This window comes from Glossina fuscipes, unplaced genomic scaffold, assembly GCF_014805625.2.
Source record: "Glossina fuscipes isolate IAEA_lab_2018 unplaced genomic scaffold, Yale_Gfus_2 1, whole genome shotgun sequence".
In the NCBI taxonomy this organism is placed as follows: domain Eukaryota; kingdom Metazoa; phylum Arthropoda; class Insecta; order Diptera; family Glossinidae; genus Glossina; species Glossina fuscipes.
The window spans coordinates 492,153-510,435 of NW_023998415.1; the positions used below are offsets into that span (position 1 = coordinate 492,153).

The 18,283-nt window shown below is 32.2% G+C and overlaps 1 protein-coding gene and 1 long non-coding RNA gene across 5 annotated transcripts; both read left to right on the forward strand.

Annotated features, from left to right (window-relative positions):
• The first annotated feature begins 11,515 nt into the window (after positions 1-11,515).
• LOC119631789 lies at positions 11,516-13,936 on the forward strand. Its single transcript, XM_038024293.1, has 2 exons — positions 11,516-11,720; positions 11,781-13,936. The coding sequence occupies exons 1-2, from the start codon at positions 11,627-11,629 to the stop codon at positions 11,978-11,980; spliced, it is 294 nt and encodes a 97-aa protein (XP_037880221.1). The 5' UTR covers positions 11,516-11,626; the 3' UTR covers positions 11,981-13,936.
• A 2,106-nt stretch (positions 13,937-16,042) lies between these two features.
• LOC119632193 lies at positions 16,043-17,267 on the forward strand. Of its 4 annotated transcripts, none has more exons than XR_005246751.1 (3): positions 16,043-16,516; positions 16,586-16,896; positions 17,010-17,267. It is a non-coding gene; the product is annotated as an uncharacterized LOC119632193 (long non-coding RNA). The 4 variants fall into 4 exon arrangements; XR_005246752.1 differs by having other exon boundaries at positions 16,043-16,375; positions 16,434-16,896; XR_005246749.1 differs by having other exon boundaries at positions 16,043-16,169; positions 16,236-16,896.
• The last annotated feature ends 1,016 nt before the right edge of the window (positions 17,268-18,283 follow it).

An 18,283-nucleotide genomic window follows, 5' to 3' on the forward strand; every position in this document is an offset into this window, starting at 1 on the left:
AAGCATTTCTCAGAAAATGTGAGTGGAAAAATATAACTGAGGATTTTTAATACCATACGGCGTCTTCCATATTGCATCGATGCAATAGATTGCAAACACGTAACTGTCGTTTGCTCTCCCAAATCTTGACTCTTTTTTTTTTTTTTTTTATAATTAAAAAGGTAAGCTCTTGTGTTATAATATTCATTTTTTAAGTCAGTTGTATATTCATTCGTTGCCTGAAATTTTGAAATAAAAAAGAAGCAAAATAATACAAAATAAAAATAGCATTACATTAATAAGTCGTGAGCTTAAAGGAAATCGTTTTTATTTCTTCTTTTAGCGTTTTCGTTTTGTTTTGTTTGTTTTTTTACATAGAAAACCATGTGGGTGTTGATACAATGAACCATCTCGCCTATATTCGCACGTCTGGGGGAAACATTTAGTTTATTAACTTCATAAATGTTTTAAATGTATATGTTGCGTATATAAACATTTATAAATTAAATTTGTTCCCCAATTTATGAGAAATTTATAAATTAAATATCTCTCCCAGGTCTGGAAATATTTGAACAATTTTTTAGGATTCACGGTTTCATTGCGTCTATCTATATTGTTTTCTGTATGTTCAGGTTTTATTATCAGGTTCGAAAACGAGGCGAATCTTCATTGCGTCAGCAGCCATTGTGACTTGTCCTTGATGCGTTTTGTTTTTCTCACACATAAGCCGCAAACGGTAGACACAATGGGAAACCACCTTACCATAGAATGGGGTAAGATGAGAAAGAAGTCAACATAAACGTGATCAAGCAATTATGCAAGAAACAACAGTAATAAATATGAAAGTTATATTCGGTTACAATCGAATCTTTAACCTATTATTATATATCTACTATTATTTACCAATATTATACAATACCTATTACTATTATTAATCCTAAAAAGGACAAAAACAAAGGAAAAAAACTAAATTTCCATACGCTACAATATTGCGTGGGCGAGACTGGTTTCTACAATTCTTGTAGAATAAAAGTAGAAATTTTTATCGTGTGTCTCTTTCAGGGAACTCGGAAAGCCGATATCTACTTAATCCCTCTATCTTCAATATCAACCTGCGTGTAAGAACTTCCAATGTGTTTGCCAAATCCGAAGCTAGTTGTTGCATTTTTGGGACCAGGAAAATGTTTATCATAGACTTTGCGCAGACAAACAGACGGAAATGGTTCAGTCGGCTGATCAAGGATATATATACTTTATGGAATCTCTGAAGCTGCTTTCTGTAAACGTTTCGCAAACGTTTTGACAAGATGAATATGTCACGCAGTCTTCAATGGTTGATATAAAAAAGAAATCTGTATAGCGTATAACGTTAGGTGGAATGATGCGTCATTCCATTCTTAATTATTAACAAGTCTTAAGTTTGAATTAGTTTTGATCGAGATCTAATTTCATAATTTTACTCGAACCCATAACAGCTACCGAGCTTCATATTCAAAGTGAAAATAAAGCAAAATATCGTTATAAAAGCACACGAGACAAGTAATTATTTTTAATGCTTTTACTCGTTGATGCTGATGATAAAATATAAAAAGGGAGGAGATTTAACGAAAAAAGCTCTAGGTATGACAAAAAGTGGAAACATAGGATTATCAGAAGCCGCTTAACAAGTGTTGTGTAATTATGACTCGACCCATTGCTTTTATGGCGTAAAATTAAATTTATTTGAATTTTTTTTATTTATTAAACTTTATTTAATATATTTGTTTAATAGATTTTAATTTTTATACCAATCTTTTTTATTAACTTTTATATTTCGTTTGTTTATTTATTTACTTTTTTCCTCTTCTTAGCACTATTTTGTTATATATACAGCGATGATATCACAAATATTCCGTTGCAAATGCAACAAACGAAAAGCCTATTTCGATATGAAAGTAATCGAGTATCGTCAACCCAAAAAGCACACGTATCGTTTTTGTGTTTTGCAGCGGACGATAGCTCGATAACAAGAGCTATAAACCGATCCTTGCATTTTGGATATGTATTCGAAAGTAGAAAAGCGTTTTTTTTTTTTTCCAAATGTATGAAAATTGTATGAATATACCAGAAATTCATTTTCATGCAGTTCCAACTTTTTTTTTTTTTTACATTTCCTCTAAGATTTAGTTTATTACGGGAATATAATTTTTACTTGGTTGGAGCTAGTTAGTTAAGTGGAAATAAATGTCAGTTGTGAGCCAGTCAGAAGGCTAACTTCCACGTAAATTGATTATTTCGAGCCGGATAAAATCTGTTCGAAATGAATAAAAAATTTAGTTAACACACAACTACCCAGTCGAACATAACAGTGTAATGAATAGATATTTGGGTACTTTCTTCATATCGCATAACTTTAAATAACTAGATCGTAATTTTATAAAAAATCTGAAATATTTCCAGAAAATCTTTGTCGTATTGTATCTACATTTCCTCTTCGTGTGATGTGCTGCCAGCGGGCAAGTGATAATAGTATCCTATCGGGAATCGTCTCTACAACGAAGAAAATTTACTTACTGGATAAAATGTAATTGTTCATCTTTGAAAACATTGTACGAGAAAACTTATTTTTCTTAAATTTTTATTTCATTGACTTGGAGCGTTTCGCTTGTAAGCGATTCATCCATCCATCTGCAAATATACTATACATCTGCATTTATAAACATTTTCGTTTAAAAATACAATTCAATGATTAATATGCATATATGTATATATGCATATGTTATATATATGCACAGATGTAGGCATATATACACAAACATATATATATAACACGAACATAGGCACATATATATGCACATACTTAGATACATATATTTTACTTTGATAATGGTTGAATTTACTGACTATAACCAACAACACATGATCGAATCATCGAAGTTCAATGTTTTAATATAAATTTCTTACAATTAGTCAGGGATGCAGGGCTCGTGTTAGCGGGCACTGAACTTGAACACACATATACACGTGCACAAATATATATATATATATATATATATATATAGATATATAAATATACACAATACAATATAATATATTGCTTTATGTGCAAATAATTATAAATATTTACATTGTACAATGTAACATAAAGCAATACGTTATATTGTATTGATGTACATATATGCACACATATATAGGTAACTGTTTGCTTTAATATAACCTCGAATTGCGATCATTGAATGCCAATACGAAAGTAGCGACTTATTATTTAATTTATTATTATTTATTATTTAATACGCTTATCAACCATAATATCCCATATATTATGTGTAAATAACATACACACGAACATATAAGTACATATATATCGTCATTATTAGTATATACGATTTTTATGATTATATATATTGTATTATCCATAGAGATATATAATATAGTGAAGAGGGTGAGACCGAAAACGGATTAACTTGAACTAATACACTTATTCATTGTTTAATTAAGTAGCAATATGGATTTCCATTTATATATATTTATATAATATATATATATATGTACTATACACATACACAATTCAAAATTGCAGTATAACTGGAAACAAGCGAGAAATACTTGTAATGCTATCGTCTATTGGTAAAGAAATTAATTCATTGTGATAATGAATGATTCTTTGTGAAGACTTGTGTATAATATTGTATTTATATATAGGTATATATATGTATATTGTATGTATATATAGGTATATATATATATATTGTATGTATATATACGCCCGCATGAATGGGCGTACGTTCGTTACGTAGATCCATTTACACGTGTTACCGTTCGGGCGATCAACAAAAAATTCTGAATATGTTTAGTTACATCCGTTTATTCATTACTTCACGTTTTGCTTTGGCGCCAAAATAAATGTCTCGCATTCAAGGTGGACCGATTACAATAAAACTCACAATCAGACAAAAACCAAACATATTTAAATTCATCACTTGATTCAAAACATTGTATTTATATTTACAATTCTCAAAAAATTTGTCTTAATGAATAATTGCGACACGATGCAGGACAAAAGCAATACTTTATTAACTACCCAAGTTGTGCTTCGGTAACTTTGGATACAAAAAAAAAACTGCCATTACTTCAATATAAAATGTATTAAAAAAATTATAAACGGGGAAAACAAACAAACACTTAGAGCAGCATTGAGAAATCAAAGTTTTACTCATGTAATCCATCATTTATTATATCTTTCAATATAATAATGTAAAAATATACAAGAAAATATTGACGAGGAGTCCAGTTTGAAAATTTGCAAAAACATAAAACTAATTGACATAAAATCCTTTTGCGTGATACCAATAAGGTACTCATTTAGCAAGAGGCACTGACCTTTTTCTACCGAGACAATCTTCTGATACTTGTGCCCCTTATAAGTCGCTTTACGAACGCTTTCTTCAAAACTCCTTATATTAAACAGCTCTTCGTAGCTCATTCGTCAGTTTTTTATTTTCAATTGTATGCGTAAACGATTGGAATACATTATGCGTAGATCGTTTCTTCCGTTTGCCCAATAAACATATCTACATATATAAGTTCGTACGCTTACTTCGCTTGCAAACGCATGCAGCAAACTGTTTTATACGTTGGTGGCTGAGTGAGAAGAATGAACAAAGACCCAAATGCATACATTTGACTGAATATAACGGTCAAAAGAAATAAATAAAAATCATCGCAGAAACTTTGAATTTGTACACGATAGGGTGAATTTTGTATACCCGCCATTCAATATATATATTTTTTCCAGATTCAAATTACATTATTTAGGCTTGCAATAAATAGTCCTGAGAAACACTAAGATTAATATGGCGCATGAGTTACTAGTAAATATATGCATACATATATTCAGGATGGGTCATTCAAGGAATGTCTCCTATACGTATATGAAAACCGTTATGGTCAGGAGAAGACAGTATGAAATGGCCTGGAAATTGCGTGTCTGATTGATGAGTGTCACGCCTTTATCGATCGCACCGCAATCCTAATTAGTGTATGATCTAGCGCAATGGGAATCGAATCGGATATGTAGGCTTGATTATTCCGCTTGTTATCCACTAGGCTATGTGGTATGTATAATCTCCAATTTGGCTGAGGGGTATCAGCAATGGGCCTGCTCAACCGATTTGATTAGTTTTTTGTGTTCTTTTTTAAAATCTTTACTAATGCCACATCGGCTTGAAACACTTAACTGAGCAAAAACGCATGACAAACTTGACCTACAATTAACGAAGAGCTTTTGAAGTTTAATGCAACTGCAAATTATCCTCATAGAACTACTTTTTTTTAAGTTTATTATATTATTAAAGTCTTAGGCAGGCAGGGTGTAAGAATATGTGCCCAATTTCCACTAGGCACATAAATACGAATGAAGTGAGATAACGTTTATTCACAAGCAAATCATAAAATTTTAAAAATAAAATAAACATATATACGTGAAGACGTATATAACGTACATAACATACATTTACGCATATGTATATATATATATATATATATATATTGTATATAAAACAACAAGAATCAAGGAGAATCGCACACGCAAATAAGCACAATGTATATGTGTGAGAAAGAATAATCAGTGAATATCCAGAACTGACTATAAAAGCTAAAAATCATTTAAAACTCGAGTTTAATAACATAAAAGCTGCGCGAGTGTCAAGGTTGACCGCTGTTTAAACGAATTAAATATGTACGTATGTGTTTGGTTCGCTGCTGTTTTATTTTGATAGAAGGCAGAATCGAAAACATGTTGATGCAGAGTTATTTGTTATTCATGTATATTTCTAGGCATCTACTTACCTGTGTTTATTGTCAAAGAACATATGAGCGGAGATAAGTGACAAACAAAAATGTATTGTCAGTGAAACTATAATATGTTTATGAGTGTGTGTAATTATATGATAAATAATAATCAAAAATAATTTGATGCTCTTTTTTTTATTTAAATACCGGTAAAAGAAATAAGAGAGAACAAGCATGAATATATCTACACGAGTTTCATCTAAACTGCGTACTTAAGTACATTAAAACTGACTGCTGTTAATCTTGTGTTAAGTTATGAGCAGACAAGAAAAAAAACAATTTTACGTAAATGTGTAAAGAGGGAGACGGAAAACATACTAAACTTAGAGCACCGCCACAGAGTTGCCAACTTTTGTTAATTATAAAAACCGATAATTTTAAGCATGAAATATAAAAAAAAATTTTATATATGCTTGAAAGCAAATTCATAGACACTTTCGCCGCATGGATTGGAATCTGTTTTACGATTAAATTTGATTTAGAAAAAGTTATATAATTTTGCAGAAATATATATTATATATATAGGCATCCAATTTGGATGCCATTTTGTAAAATGATTGAGATATTGAGCTATGATCTAAGTGGAAACTCTTATAAGGCTTTAGCAAATGTGTGCATAAATTGAAGATCAATATATCTTTTCATATAAATATAAGTTATTGGCAAACCTAATTTGAAGTTTTTAATAAGCAGTTCAGGGGAGGGACATCCTATGTCATGCACTTCACAGAATCATTAGTATAAGTTTAGCGCATTCTATTTATACTTCGTACAATATGTTTTGCTGCCCGTTAAATACTTCACATTTCTATTTACCAAAAAGTTCTTGAAAAAAGGTTACTTTTAACTAAAATCAAGTTTTAAATGTTTCAGTAAGATTTCGTATAAGACGAGAATGTTTTTGCTTTATTGTGGGCGGGAATTGGTATATAGGACTTTGGTTTTTGAAAATTGTAATCAGGAGTGCCCAGTACAAACACTGATGAGTGCCCAATGAGAGCAACTGGTATACTAAGTCTTTCTTTAGTTTTTCTTTCTATAAATAAACTACTTTCATCCCAATCGCTGTGATTTCAGTGTGTGGTACAACATGGGAAATTATGTTTTGATTGAATGGTTATAAAAATTGTGGTTACTTTTATCGTCATTTATATGTTTGACCTATCAAGGAATAAACGAGGGAGCTCTTTATCATTCCAATTACAATGAGGATCTGAAGGATATTGATTATTACGCAGCCATAGCCTTAATGAACAATTTTAAAATGAAATTAGGAAACTAACATTCATATATATATTCATATATATATGTATATATATATACATGCATACAATATATATACACACGATATATATATATGTATATACATACGATTGTTTTTGCAACTCCTTTCTCTTAGTCTAGCCTCTACTAGGCTTTGTCTGTGTCCACGATGTGCGATGTGGAGTTATTAAATGTTCAGACATAGCCTAAAAGAGGTTAGGTGAAGCAGGAAGAAAATCGACTTATGATAAATTTAACTTAAAAAAATTTGAAACTCGCAAAATGAAAGACGGGAAAGTGCGCGCAGCTTAATAAAGAAAAGTAACGCACAAATAAACAAATACACTAATAAATGTTAAGGCAAAAGAGCATACGTAGTAATCAACAGTAAGAAAACAATGATAAATGAATAAAGCGATAGTGTACAATCAGGCCAATGAACGTCAAGAACGAATGGAAAATTATCAAGGCTAGCCAAAACAATAGCAACAAAACACAAGGGAGAATGAATTTGTATGTAATTACTTCTTAATTTCAAAGCTAGATCTGGACCAGTAAATAAAACCAATTTAAATGATTTGAAAGTAAAATGCAGTCAGTAGTGATGGAGTTAGTAAGCACACGCCAACGTATGGGTTGATATGATACTAGCTGATCATGCGCTAACAGTATATATAGAACTTCGTGTTCTTTTACATTGTCTCAAGATATACACTGTACACAGCCCACCTAAATAACAAATTAAAGTCCTTTGTAAACGCTGACCTTTTTACAGGCTTGTGATTTCCATGGTGCGTTGCCCAGACAGTTTGGTCAAAGAAAAAACACGAAGCAAACGAGGAGTTGAGAGCGCAACGTACGTAATGTAGGTAAGTTGGAAGTAAAGGAAACTTTTTTATCATTAACTGGAAAGATTGAAGGGCGTATATCGCACAGCATTTTTTTCGATGCTCAAAGGGTTTAGCGAGCAAGGGTTGCAAACTTAAAATCCGAAAAAAGAGAAAATTACATACATTGACTCCTACAAGTATTGTATTGTATGCATTTGTGAAAGGTGTATGTAAATACCTTGCAATAATTTTCGTAAAGAAATGAAAGTATTCAAAAATAGAAGTTATACAATATCGATAAATTTAAAATTCATAAGAATTGTTAAAAGATTTTATACACTTTACAAGATTTTATGCACTTTATCAACAGAACGAAAGAGGAAAGAGGACCAAAGTAATTGGAAAATGTTCAAAAATAGAGTAGTTTTTTAATTAATTTTACGTTCTGTGCTTTTATTGCTTAAAAAATAAGGTTAAATAATTTTTATGACAACTTCAAAAACAAGTTTTCGCCGTCTCAATCAAGTAATTTTAATTTTTTATTGTTTTTGTTGCTATTGTTAATAATTTCAAATTTTCCTTGTTATTTTATATATTTATACTGCAAACTACCCCTTCAAATTTTATAAATAATCCTTTACACGATCATCACGAGATCGGTGTCATCAAATTTTTTTCTGAGTATCGTCTTTATACTGCAGCTATAAACTGTAAACCCAAAAGAGCAATTCATATTAAAACCTCATTATATTACTGGATATATTGGTCTTATTGTTAACAGGCTTAATTCACTCACCTTTAACATTCAAAAAAAAAAAAAAAAAAAAAAAAAAAAAGAGTCGTTTACACATTTTCTGTTCATTATTCACATGAACTGTTACTAAGTTACGTTTTAAAACTTAAATTTTTAAATTTTCAGAGTAAAAAGCAATTGTAGAATAACTTTCCTTCCTTAGAATCTAGAAGCAAACGCTAACGCAACGATAAATTGATAAAAACAAAGAAGAAACATGTCTACGTCGGACTAAGGATTATCAACTAACTTTTTGAAGCTTGGAACAAGTGAATATTGAAAACACCATTTGCTAAGAGAGTCAATCGTTTGGTAAAAGGTAACAATTATGTCAAAAAATTTACATAAGTCATTTCTTCAGCTTCTATTTTATCTGTCTAGATATGGAATCATTGAGAAACATTAAATATATGCTATGCATGTGTAGATGTGAATATGTACGTTATGCTAACCAAATGATTATATACTAAGAACAGGTAAAGTGGATTTACGTGCTCAAGCTTATGCCGTGAAGATCATCATCCTCTATTTACACAATAGAATAAGTTACCAGAAACTCTGGTAATTATTTCAAAAGTGTAGACGTACATTGCGGAATCAGCTAAAAGAAGTATCTTGTAATTTATTAAACGTTTTTATTATTGTTCCTTTAAATTCTTACATTCGATACACAGCCTTTAGCCAAAAATCAAAGGGACCATAAGCGGCAAAATAATGCTTTTAGCGCACTTCCCTCAACATTTTAGGAAAGCAATCAATTACTTTGAGAACTGGAAAAATTTGATATCAAGACCTCCTGCAGAATTTAACTGAAAACTACCTTTAATATATAAGTTAATATATCGCATTCCTATCACAAATTCGCGGAAAATTTGAATTTTTTATGAAATATATCTGGAATAAAAGAGTACTTTAATTAAGATAGCCTAAAGACAACTCATTATATTGTATATTTTGGATGCCAGTTCTGTGTCTTTATAATCTATTGATGTATTTTAACTTTTATTTACTATTAAAAAGCCGCCGTTTTATTTAATATAATGATTTTATTTCTTTCTTTTAATATTAGTCAGTTTACATCAGCTACTTTATTATTTTCACTTTAGCCGCATAAAAATCTGGCAAGTGTGTAGAAACTTTTTTAACATTAAATTCAAGATAATCGTTACGCGGGGAAAATGTAAATTTTTTTAAGGTTTTTTTAACTCAATGAATATTTTTCGGCAGTAAATATATTTTTTACTAAAGGATTAATTAAAACCCTTACGTCGAAAGTTTACTTTTAGATGTTCCTTGCGTAAATTCTATTTCACTTTTGCTTAGAAACTCACACGTACCACACTGACTTAATCAAGCTAAAACTAATGATGAGAAATCAATTAATGGAAGTCAAATGGAACGTCTGTTCACAATTTTATAGTAAACAAAAAAAAAAAAAAATACGTGCAGTCAAATCTACGAAATATTAACTCAAATTTACCTTTTATTTACCTTTTTATTTGCCTTTTCGTTTCCTTCTGCTATCACAAAGGGATATTTTTATTTAATTGAAACTGTATTGTGACAATAAAATTTTATATATTCTCCCTGCATGTGCTAAGTTGAAATTAAAACATTGGGAAGTTGTACTTTTGTAAATAAAATATTAAAGAGCTTCTGTACAATTTTGAATTGACTGATATTTGTAACATGTTCAGTAAGTCGAGAACAAACTGTCATCTGAATTATTTTATTTATTATACTTTTTGATATCAATTTATGATAAATCGAAATTAGAGAGAAATGACTGCGGAATACAATGAAAATTTTAATATAACTGGAAACGTACAGCCATCAAGCATTGAAATATTATCCACAGATTTAACTTTGTGTGCTAATGCAACATTTTCCAGCGCATCTCTTCGTAATTTTTCATTATGTCGCAACTTCACTTCTTTACCGGAATTTCCTACAGAATTTGATAAAACGTTTATGTCTGCTTCCAAATCGATTTATTATCTTAACACATATAAGATTTTGATGGTAATTATTTGGATTTTAGCTAACGAGCTCTACAACTTATTTTGCGTCGAGGGTATCGTTCGAAACCTACTCCTGGTATACCTGTTAAACACATTATCCCGTCAAGCAAATAATAAGTGAAGTGAAGCTAGATACTATTAACGCGGTATGATTTTATTTTATAATCAGTGCACAAATTTCAGTTCAGATGTTTGGATTGTTACATTAAATACATAGAATTTGTTGTTGTTTGGCTTACCATATTGTTTAAATACCCTAAATTTTATTTAAAGGAAATAAAACAAAGGATTTAATGCAGTTTTATAATCACGATTACCGAGGAGGAGGCTAAGTCAGCAGACATCTCTTTATTGCGTTTAATGTCTCGTCTAGTTTAGATTTGTTATTTTCACTCAGATAATAGATTTCATGTGTGATAGAAACGATGTGAAATGTAGACTATATCGAAACAACAAACGGGAACGGGAGGTATGAAATCCAAGCACGTTGTGCATGTAATCAAAATAAACAAATATGGTTCTCTTCATGACAAATTTTAAATGTCTGCTATACATTTCTTAAGATTCTTTTAATTTTTGTTTTGAAGCAACCTCGTATTTTCTTTATAATACAATTTCGTTCCCCTGTTTTGAAAATTATTTTTCTCCCGCCTTTTTATTATGGTATTATTATTTAAAAAAAAAAAAAATTATTCGCTTTATTGTGTTAGTGTATATGCGTACTTGAGCTGTTTTGGATTTTACCGTGTTTTGATTTTTTCATGCCGATGTAATTTTGCCATTTTGCCAGAGCATATAAAAAATTACTTGCTGTTATGTTCTCGTATAAGGGTTTCTTGCTTGTTTTCCCAATAATCAGAGCGAACATATAAAACAAAAATTATTTATAATTAACTCTAGAAAGCTATAGAATGGTGCAAGGGGTATATAAAAAAGTAAAGCTTCCTGTTAGCGTACAAAAGAAGCAAAAACGTGCGAGTAACGCCGCCTTTACTAGAAAAGCAAGTAAGTGTTTTAGAGATCGTGCATTTAAGACTTTGTTTAATTTTTTTTTTGTTTTGCAAGATGCTCCAATTAAGGCGAAAAAAAACAAATTTTCTGAAAGCAAAAAAATTAAGGACGTCATATCGAAATCAGTTAACAAGGCGGTGGAAAAGGAAATACGTGCGCGAGCTGCAGAAAGTACGGTCAATTTGAGTAAGACTCAACAGGCAACAGCACATCTTAAGAATGCCACATGTTTAAGAAAAGCAGTCCCAATGTAATCGTAGTTTTTACTTTTTAGTTATAAATGCTTTTGGATTATAAATATGCCGGCTTAAAAGGTTTTCATAAATTATTATAAATTTCCTAATTGTACTTTTTAAATTATTAGACTACCTTCAGTTTTTTTAGGTATTTTGTATGGTTTACATAAAGAGCATTCAGAACGTAGGTAATGTACTCGCAATCTCAAATCGAAATAGTCACGTTTGGACGTGGAAAATGCAATTGCGACGTGGAAACTTTGTCAAAATAAACAAAGTTTACCTTACATTTAAAACGCTTTTGTTAAGCTCGAAAAGTAATGTAAACTTACCGAGAAATGCATGAGAATTTATTAAGAATGAATGTATGAATAAAATGAACTTTCAAATTTGATTCGTAGGTTGCGTTATTTACTTAGTATATCCGTGACGTTTGGACGTATGACATAAAACGTCGCGTACCGTCAAGTATGATAAAATATGTTCGCTCTTTACAGTAAACACCCAAACACATTTTATACACTTTTCTTTTAAGACGCTTTTGTTTGCAAGCATTCTGTCCATTTTTCACTTGAAAAAGGCGTTTATTGAGAAAACTTTGTATAATATATATTAATAAAAATATTTTCCATCATTTTCTATATTTTTTCCCATCTTTCTGGCAACATGGCGATACCGCGACGAAATAACGATATTGCTATTCAATCATCGACCTATTTTGACACTTTTTAGAATTTCTAAACGACGTGCTAGCCGAGCAATGCTGCATCGATCGGAACAAGTAGCAATTAGAAGACGCTATGTCTGGTGAATACGCTGCAGAACTTCCCATTCGACCTCTAATAGTGTATCTTTGACAAGTTTTGCAAAATGTGGCCGGGCGTTTTTATGTATGAGGACGACTTTGCGTCTGTTAACTGCTATTGCTGGCCTTTTTTGCAACAATATATCATTTATCAAGACATCTGCACTTTCATTCTACACCTTGCTGATCCCACCACATGCACGGCAAAACTTCACGGCCATGAATACTCTGCTTCGGTGTCGTTGTGGACCGCTCTCCTGAAATGACTCTTCTATGACTTTTTGCGCTTGGGTTTGTCATAGTATGCCCACTTTTTATCGCCACAATACACCACAGAAAGCTCGTCTTTTTTATCTTCGCTCAATTTGTCTGGAAACAGTACATTCATTGCCTTTGACCTTTTTGGTCCTTCAGGCCGTTTTTGTCGTTGACATCAAAAGCATCACTTTTAAACCGTTGAAATCAAAATCGATAATTGAGACATAATGAAACACCATCACCATAAGCTAAAAGGGTTTGACGGGCAGCGGATTTCTTCAAACCAAACAACAAAAGTAATAGACGTCGAAAATACAAAATTTGAAAGTACCACGATTAGCGTCTGTTTACAGTGAAATACTCAATAATACCAAATGGAAAATTGTCATCATCGAATTTAACCGTTATGTACATTTACACTTCGCATTATTTTATCATTCTCACCAAGTTTGCGGATCAAAATACATGCATATGCCTAATATTTTCTACCAATTTATATACCCTTCATCGAAAGATGATTTTGCCAATGCAATGCCTAGAGGAAATCTTCAGACACCTTACAAAGTATACATATTCTTGATCACCATCAGATTCTGAATCGATTTAAGCGTGTCCATCTGACAGATTGTCCCTTTGTGTAATATCTGTTTTAAACAATCTATCTTCAATTTGGCAAAAGCTTCAAACTTTGTCTAAACATTGGAAGTCCTTGCGCGCCGGTGGGTAGTGAAAATAGGCCCAATTGTCCGAAGGACGCGCCTATGTGAAAAATTTGTTTTTTGATCATTGTTTACAAACTATAGCATGTAAATATGCAAACATTTGAATGTATGTTCCTAGGAGGATGCTGTACAAAAATGGATAAAATTGACCACGCCTATCTAATATTAGAGTGTGGTAAACATTCTCTCGTTAGCGAAAATGGAAATATCGCCAACAAATTTGCAAAAAAATGTGGAAGTGCCCAAACTTTCCCAAGTATACGCCTATAACGCGTACTCGCCTATGCGATAAAAAGTTTTATTTTGAAAATAGAAAAAATCAGCTCCCCACTTCATATCACAGAGCATGAAAACTTTGTTTATTTTACTTTTTTTGTGTTTTTTACGATAACGATAATAGGTGTAAAAGATTCGGCCACGATAGGGTATGATTGTCTTACTTACTTACTTTTATTTCATGTTAAAAGCAAAAATGTTCATACTATGCAAATGTAATTGATGACCATAGATTAGTCTTGATTCGTGCAAAAGCATGTCCTCAATAAAAACAAGTAAGAAACATTTTCTGCTTACCGATTTTGTCTTAAACCTCGCTCTCCCCCAAAAAAAAAACGAAAAAATGAAATTTCACTAGCGCATGTAGAAAGGAGAGTAAACAATAGACGCATATTCAAGTATTGGTCTCATTAAACTCATACATAAGCTTTTTACGACTTAAGGGTCGTCAAGCTGCTTACAGTATCGTTTAATAAAGCCAAGCATTGACCTATCTCTATTTACAGAGAGATCAATGCGCAAGTTAAAACGAAGCTTATGATCGTATAAAACCCCTAAGCTCATGAAATGAATGATCTACATTTTCCAATTTTTGTGAATTAATGAAGTAATTAATAGTGAATAGTTGAGAATGAAAACTTCTTACAATTTAATGGCTTTAAATTGAATTTCATAAAATTTGGACGGTGTCAAGTTGTCTAAGTCAGATTGAAGTAGATACGAGTGCGAAAGAGACGAAAACAGTTTAACCTTGTCAGTGCAAGTTAAGGTAAGGCTAGGCTTAATCACCGAAGCAAGATCATTAATGTACAGAATAAACAGTAAGGGTGCTAAATGGCTATCTGGAGGGACACTTGACGTCACAGGGAGGTGATGGTGTTAAACAGAACCTCAAACGATCTATTATGCAGATTAAAGCTTATCCATTTTAACAAGTAGAAAGGAAAGCCAGACGCCTGGAGATTAAAGATCAATAATTTATGACTAACCAAGCCAAACGCTTTACTAAAATCAGTGCATATGACATCCGTGCGAGAGCCACCAGAGAAAGTCTTGCAAACATGGCAAGTAAACTCTAAGAGGCTCGTAACGTTTGATTTTTCTTTCAGGAAGCCATGCTGAAACGGAAAAATATAGGATTTCACAGCGAAAGCTATTTCCTGAGTAACAGTTCGTTGAAACGATTTAAGTGAAACTTTCAACTTGATGTCTGTTTCCACCTTTGTGAATTGGAATAGGGAAGCTGCTCTTCCAAAGCAAAGGAAAAACATCCGTTTCCACGACTAAAGTCTGAACTAAAAGACTTAAAGATAATACCACATAATTCCTCAGAGCATAATTTGAGTATATGATAGAATGCCATCAGAACTAGGCGCACAACTATATTTAAGTGACCTTAAATTTTGTAATACGTTTCTATTTGAAATGACTAAATAAGGACTCGGCGTCGAGTTTGTGATTTGATATGGATAATTACAAGTTAAATTCGAACCAGCACTAGAGAAATTTCGGCGAAAGTACGCAGTAAAGTCTTTAATACATTCACGTAATTTTAGCGCAATTAATTTAAGTAATTTCGACTAACATAAGCATTTACGCAATTTTTATTATTGCATTATTTTTATGACCTAATTTTAATTCTTGGCAACGTAACCATTATTTGTAATTATATTTTGGTATATAAGACACATTTGGTATAATAAAAGAGATGAATCGATGGTCATTCAATAATCGATCAATGAAAAGTCAATCATGATAAATTATAAATTGGATAAAATAGATAGATTTATAGATTCGGAATATCCTAAAAACATCCTTAACATAATGACCCTTGCATGTTCATAATAATGACAATTTTTTTAATACCACCTATCAAATTATTTTAAAACATAACAAAAGACGTACGGGGTTCCAATATCATCGGCGCATTCAGAACCATTAAGTAAACGAGTAGAACAGACCCACTTTTCATATATTTTTTAAAAGTTTGTTTTTCGTATTTTTACAGTATTTAGTTAATTTATTGAATTATGCCGGGCTTGTGCTTTGAAGGGGCCAATGTCTGATCGGAGAGGAAAAATAACTAGAAGTAGTACTCCATAAAACGAGGATACACGGGTTTCCATATTCCCAGCAATAAAATCAGGTGAGAGATGAGATTTAAGCAGTGCAATATTGTCTTTATTAAAATCATGTTGAATATTTGCGTAAGAGAGATTTCACGTGTTAGTGTTACTCAAATGGGCATCCTGCTCGTGATGAAAGCACAAACTAAAAAGTGGACAGCGATTAACAGCTACCTCTGGGAAAATTACAACGCAAAGATCTAGCAGTGTGCCATTACAATTAAGAGTATGGTGAAGTAAGTTTCAGCCAAATAATCCATTGAAAATTACACTGGCTCTTTCAGATGTTGAAGTAGGGACTATACAGCTTGAAGTATGGCCATAACATCAAGTAACATTAAAGTCATTCAGTACTATGACCATATCAGTAGGTTTTGACGTTTCGAATAAAGTCTGCGTGTTTCTTATAAGTAGAAATATCCTCATTTGGAAATAGGTAGGAACAAATATAAGTGTTTATTAACAACTTTTACGCAAGTGGTAATAATTCGAGGCCGGGAGGAGTTGGAAATTCAAACGAATAGGACGGAAAATATATGGCAATTAAAACATTACCACTAATAGGATCTAATCGATCATTCCTTACAACATGGAAAGCCTTGGAGGTCAGGCTTAAGCCAGGACTCAGTAAAAGCGATACACGAGAAATCAGTTTTCACTGAATTTAGGTAGATAGACCGTATTTCGAGGCTAACGTGGGCAGATATATTCGAAATGGGACGTGCAGGACCGCAATCTACGCTACAGGTTGGTCTCTTACACGTTGGACGAGAAGATAAATGCTCTAAGTGTTCATCAAACATCATTTTAATTTTTCTCACATTTTCCACACAATGTCACGAGTTCTTTATATATTTCAGAAAAACAATTTCCTGTCTCAATGAAAGGCTTATAGAAATCTACGTTCCTCTTTCTACACTCGGTATATGACCAACGTAATCCTTTCGATGAATCCAAGACTGCGTCTGCAGCAAGGCCAGTTATACCCGCTCATTTGGCATGACAGTAATACTCGCAAAGCCTAAAACTAATGGACAGATCGGAGTCAGAACCTGTTTTGGTTGACATGGTGCAAATAAAGAAACCGTGTTGAACGGCAGAAGTAAAAATTGAAGTTATCAAGAGGGAAAAAACAAAAAAGTTTGCCACGTGTTCACAACGTTCTTTTATTTATTTATTTATTTATTTATTTATTTATTCTACTTATACTAGAAACTCAACTAAACAAATAACAGTCAAGTTCAATTGGCTTTTAATGCAAAACTTATATTAATTAATAATAAAATTTAGTATAAGTACAATAAAACAAATAAAAAGAAGAAAAAAGGAAAAGAAAAAAAAGCATGTACACTATCAGCATAGGGACACACTTACAACCGGTACAGGACCAAATTGCAAATGAACCCCTAAACCATCGCAAACATGCATAAGCCTGGCAACCGATAATAATTAACAATAATTCATTTTCGAAACGTAACGATTTTTTAGGATAAAAGCTAATTTAAATACGGCATAGGTAAATCGCGCGTATTAAGCAATATTGCTTTAATGGACTTTAAAGAGTCCGATAACGAGAATAAGTGGTAGACGTCATTTAGGTTCTTGCAAACGATTCTGAGCGGATTGAACAGCTCATAATTAAACTTACACTGACTAAGCTTAACCAAGATAAAGTGCCTGGAGAAGCGGTTAGGGACATTAAAGCTTATTTCACCAAGTAATGAAGGCGAGTCAATGGCACCATTTATTACTTTAATTAGAAAGGAAACGCCAAGAACAAATCTACGTTTCTCAAGAGACGGTAGGGACAGCAGAAGCAACCTATTTTCATACGGAGGAAGAGAGGCAACCGAATCCCAACCCAAATTTCTAAGGGCAAACAGCAAGAATTGCTTTTGAACAGATTCGATTGAATCTACGTAGCACCTATATGAAGGACACCACACAACTGAGGCATACTCGAGTATGGGTCTAACCAAACACATGTACAGCCTTTTCGTAATGTAGGGATCATCAAGCTCTTTGGACCACCTTTTTATAAAACCAAGCGCGGACCTAGCTTTGCTAATCGAGAGCTCAATATGCAAGTTAAAACGTAACCTATGGTCAAATAGAACACCTTAATCTGTGATCG

Bases quoted from the DNA above. Each gene is read 5' to 3' on its own strand.
- LOC119631789 (XM_038024293.1), top strand. From the start codon at position 11,627: ATGGTGCAAGGGGTATATAAAAAAGTAAAGCTTCCTGTTAGCGTACAA. The intron at 11,721-11,780 runs GTAAGTGTTTTA...TTGTTTTGCAAG, and splicing joins CGCCTTTACTAGAAAAGCAA to ATGCTCCAATTAAGGCGAAA.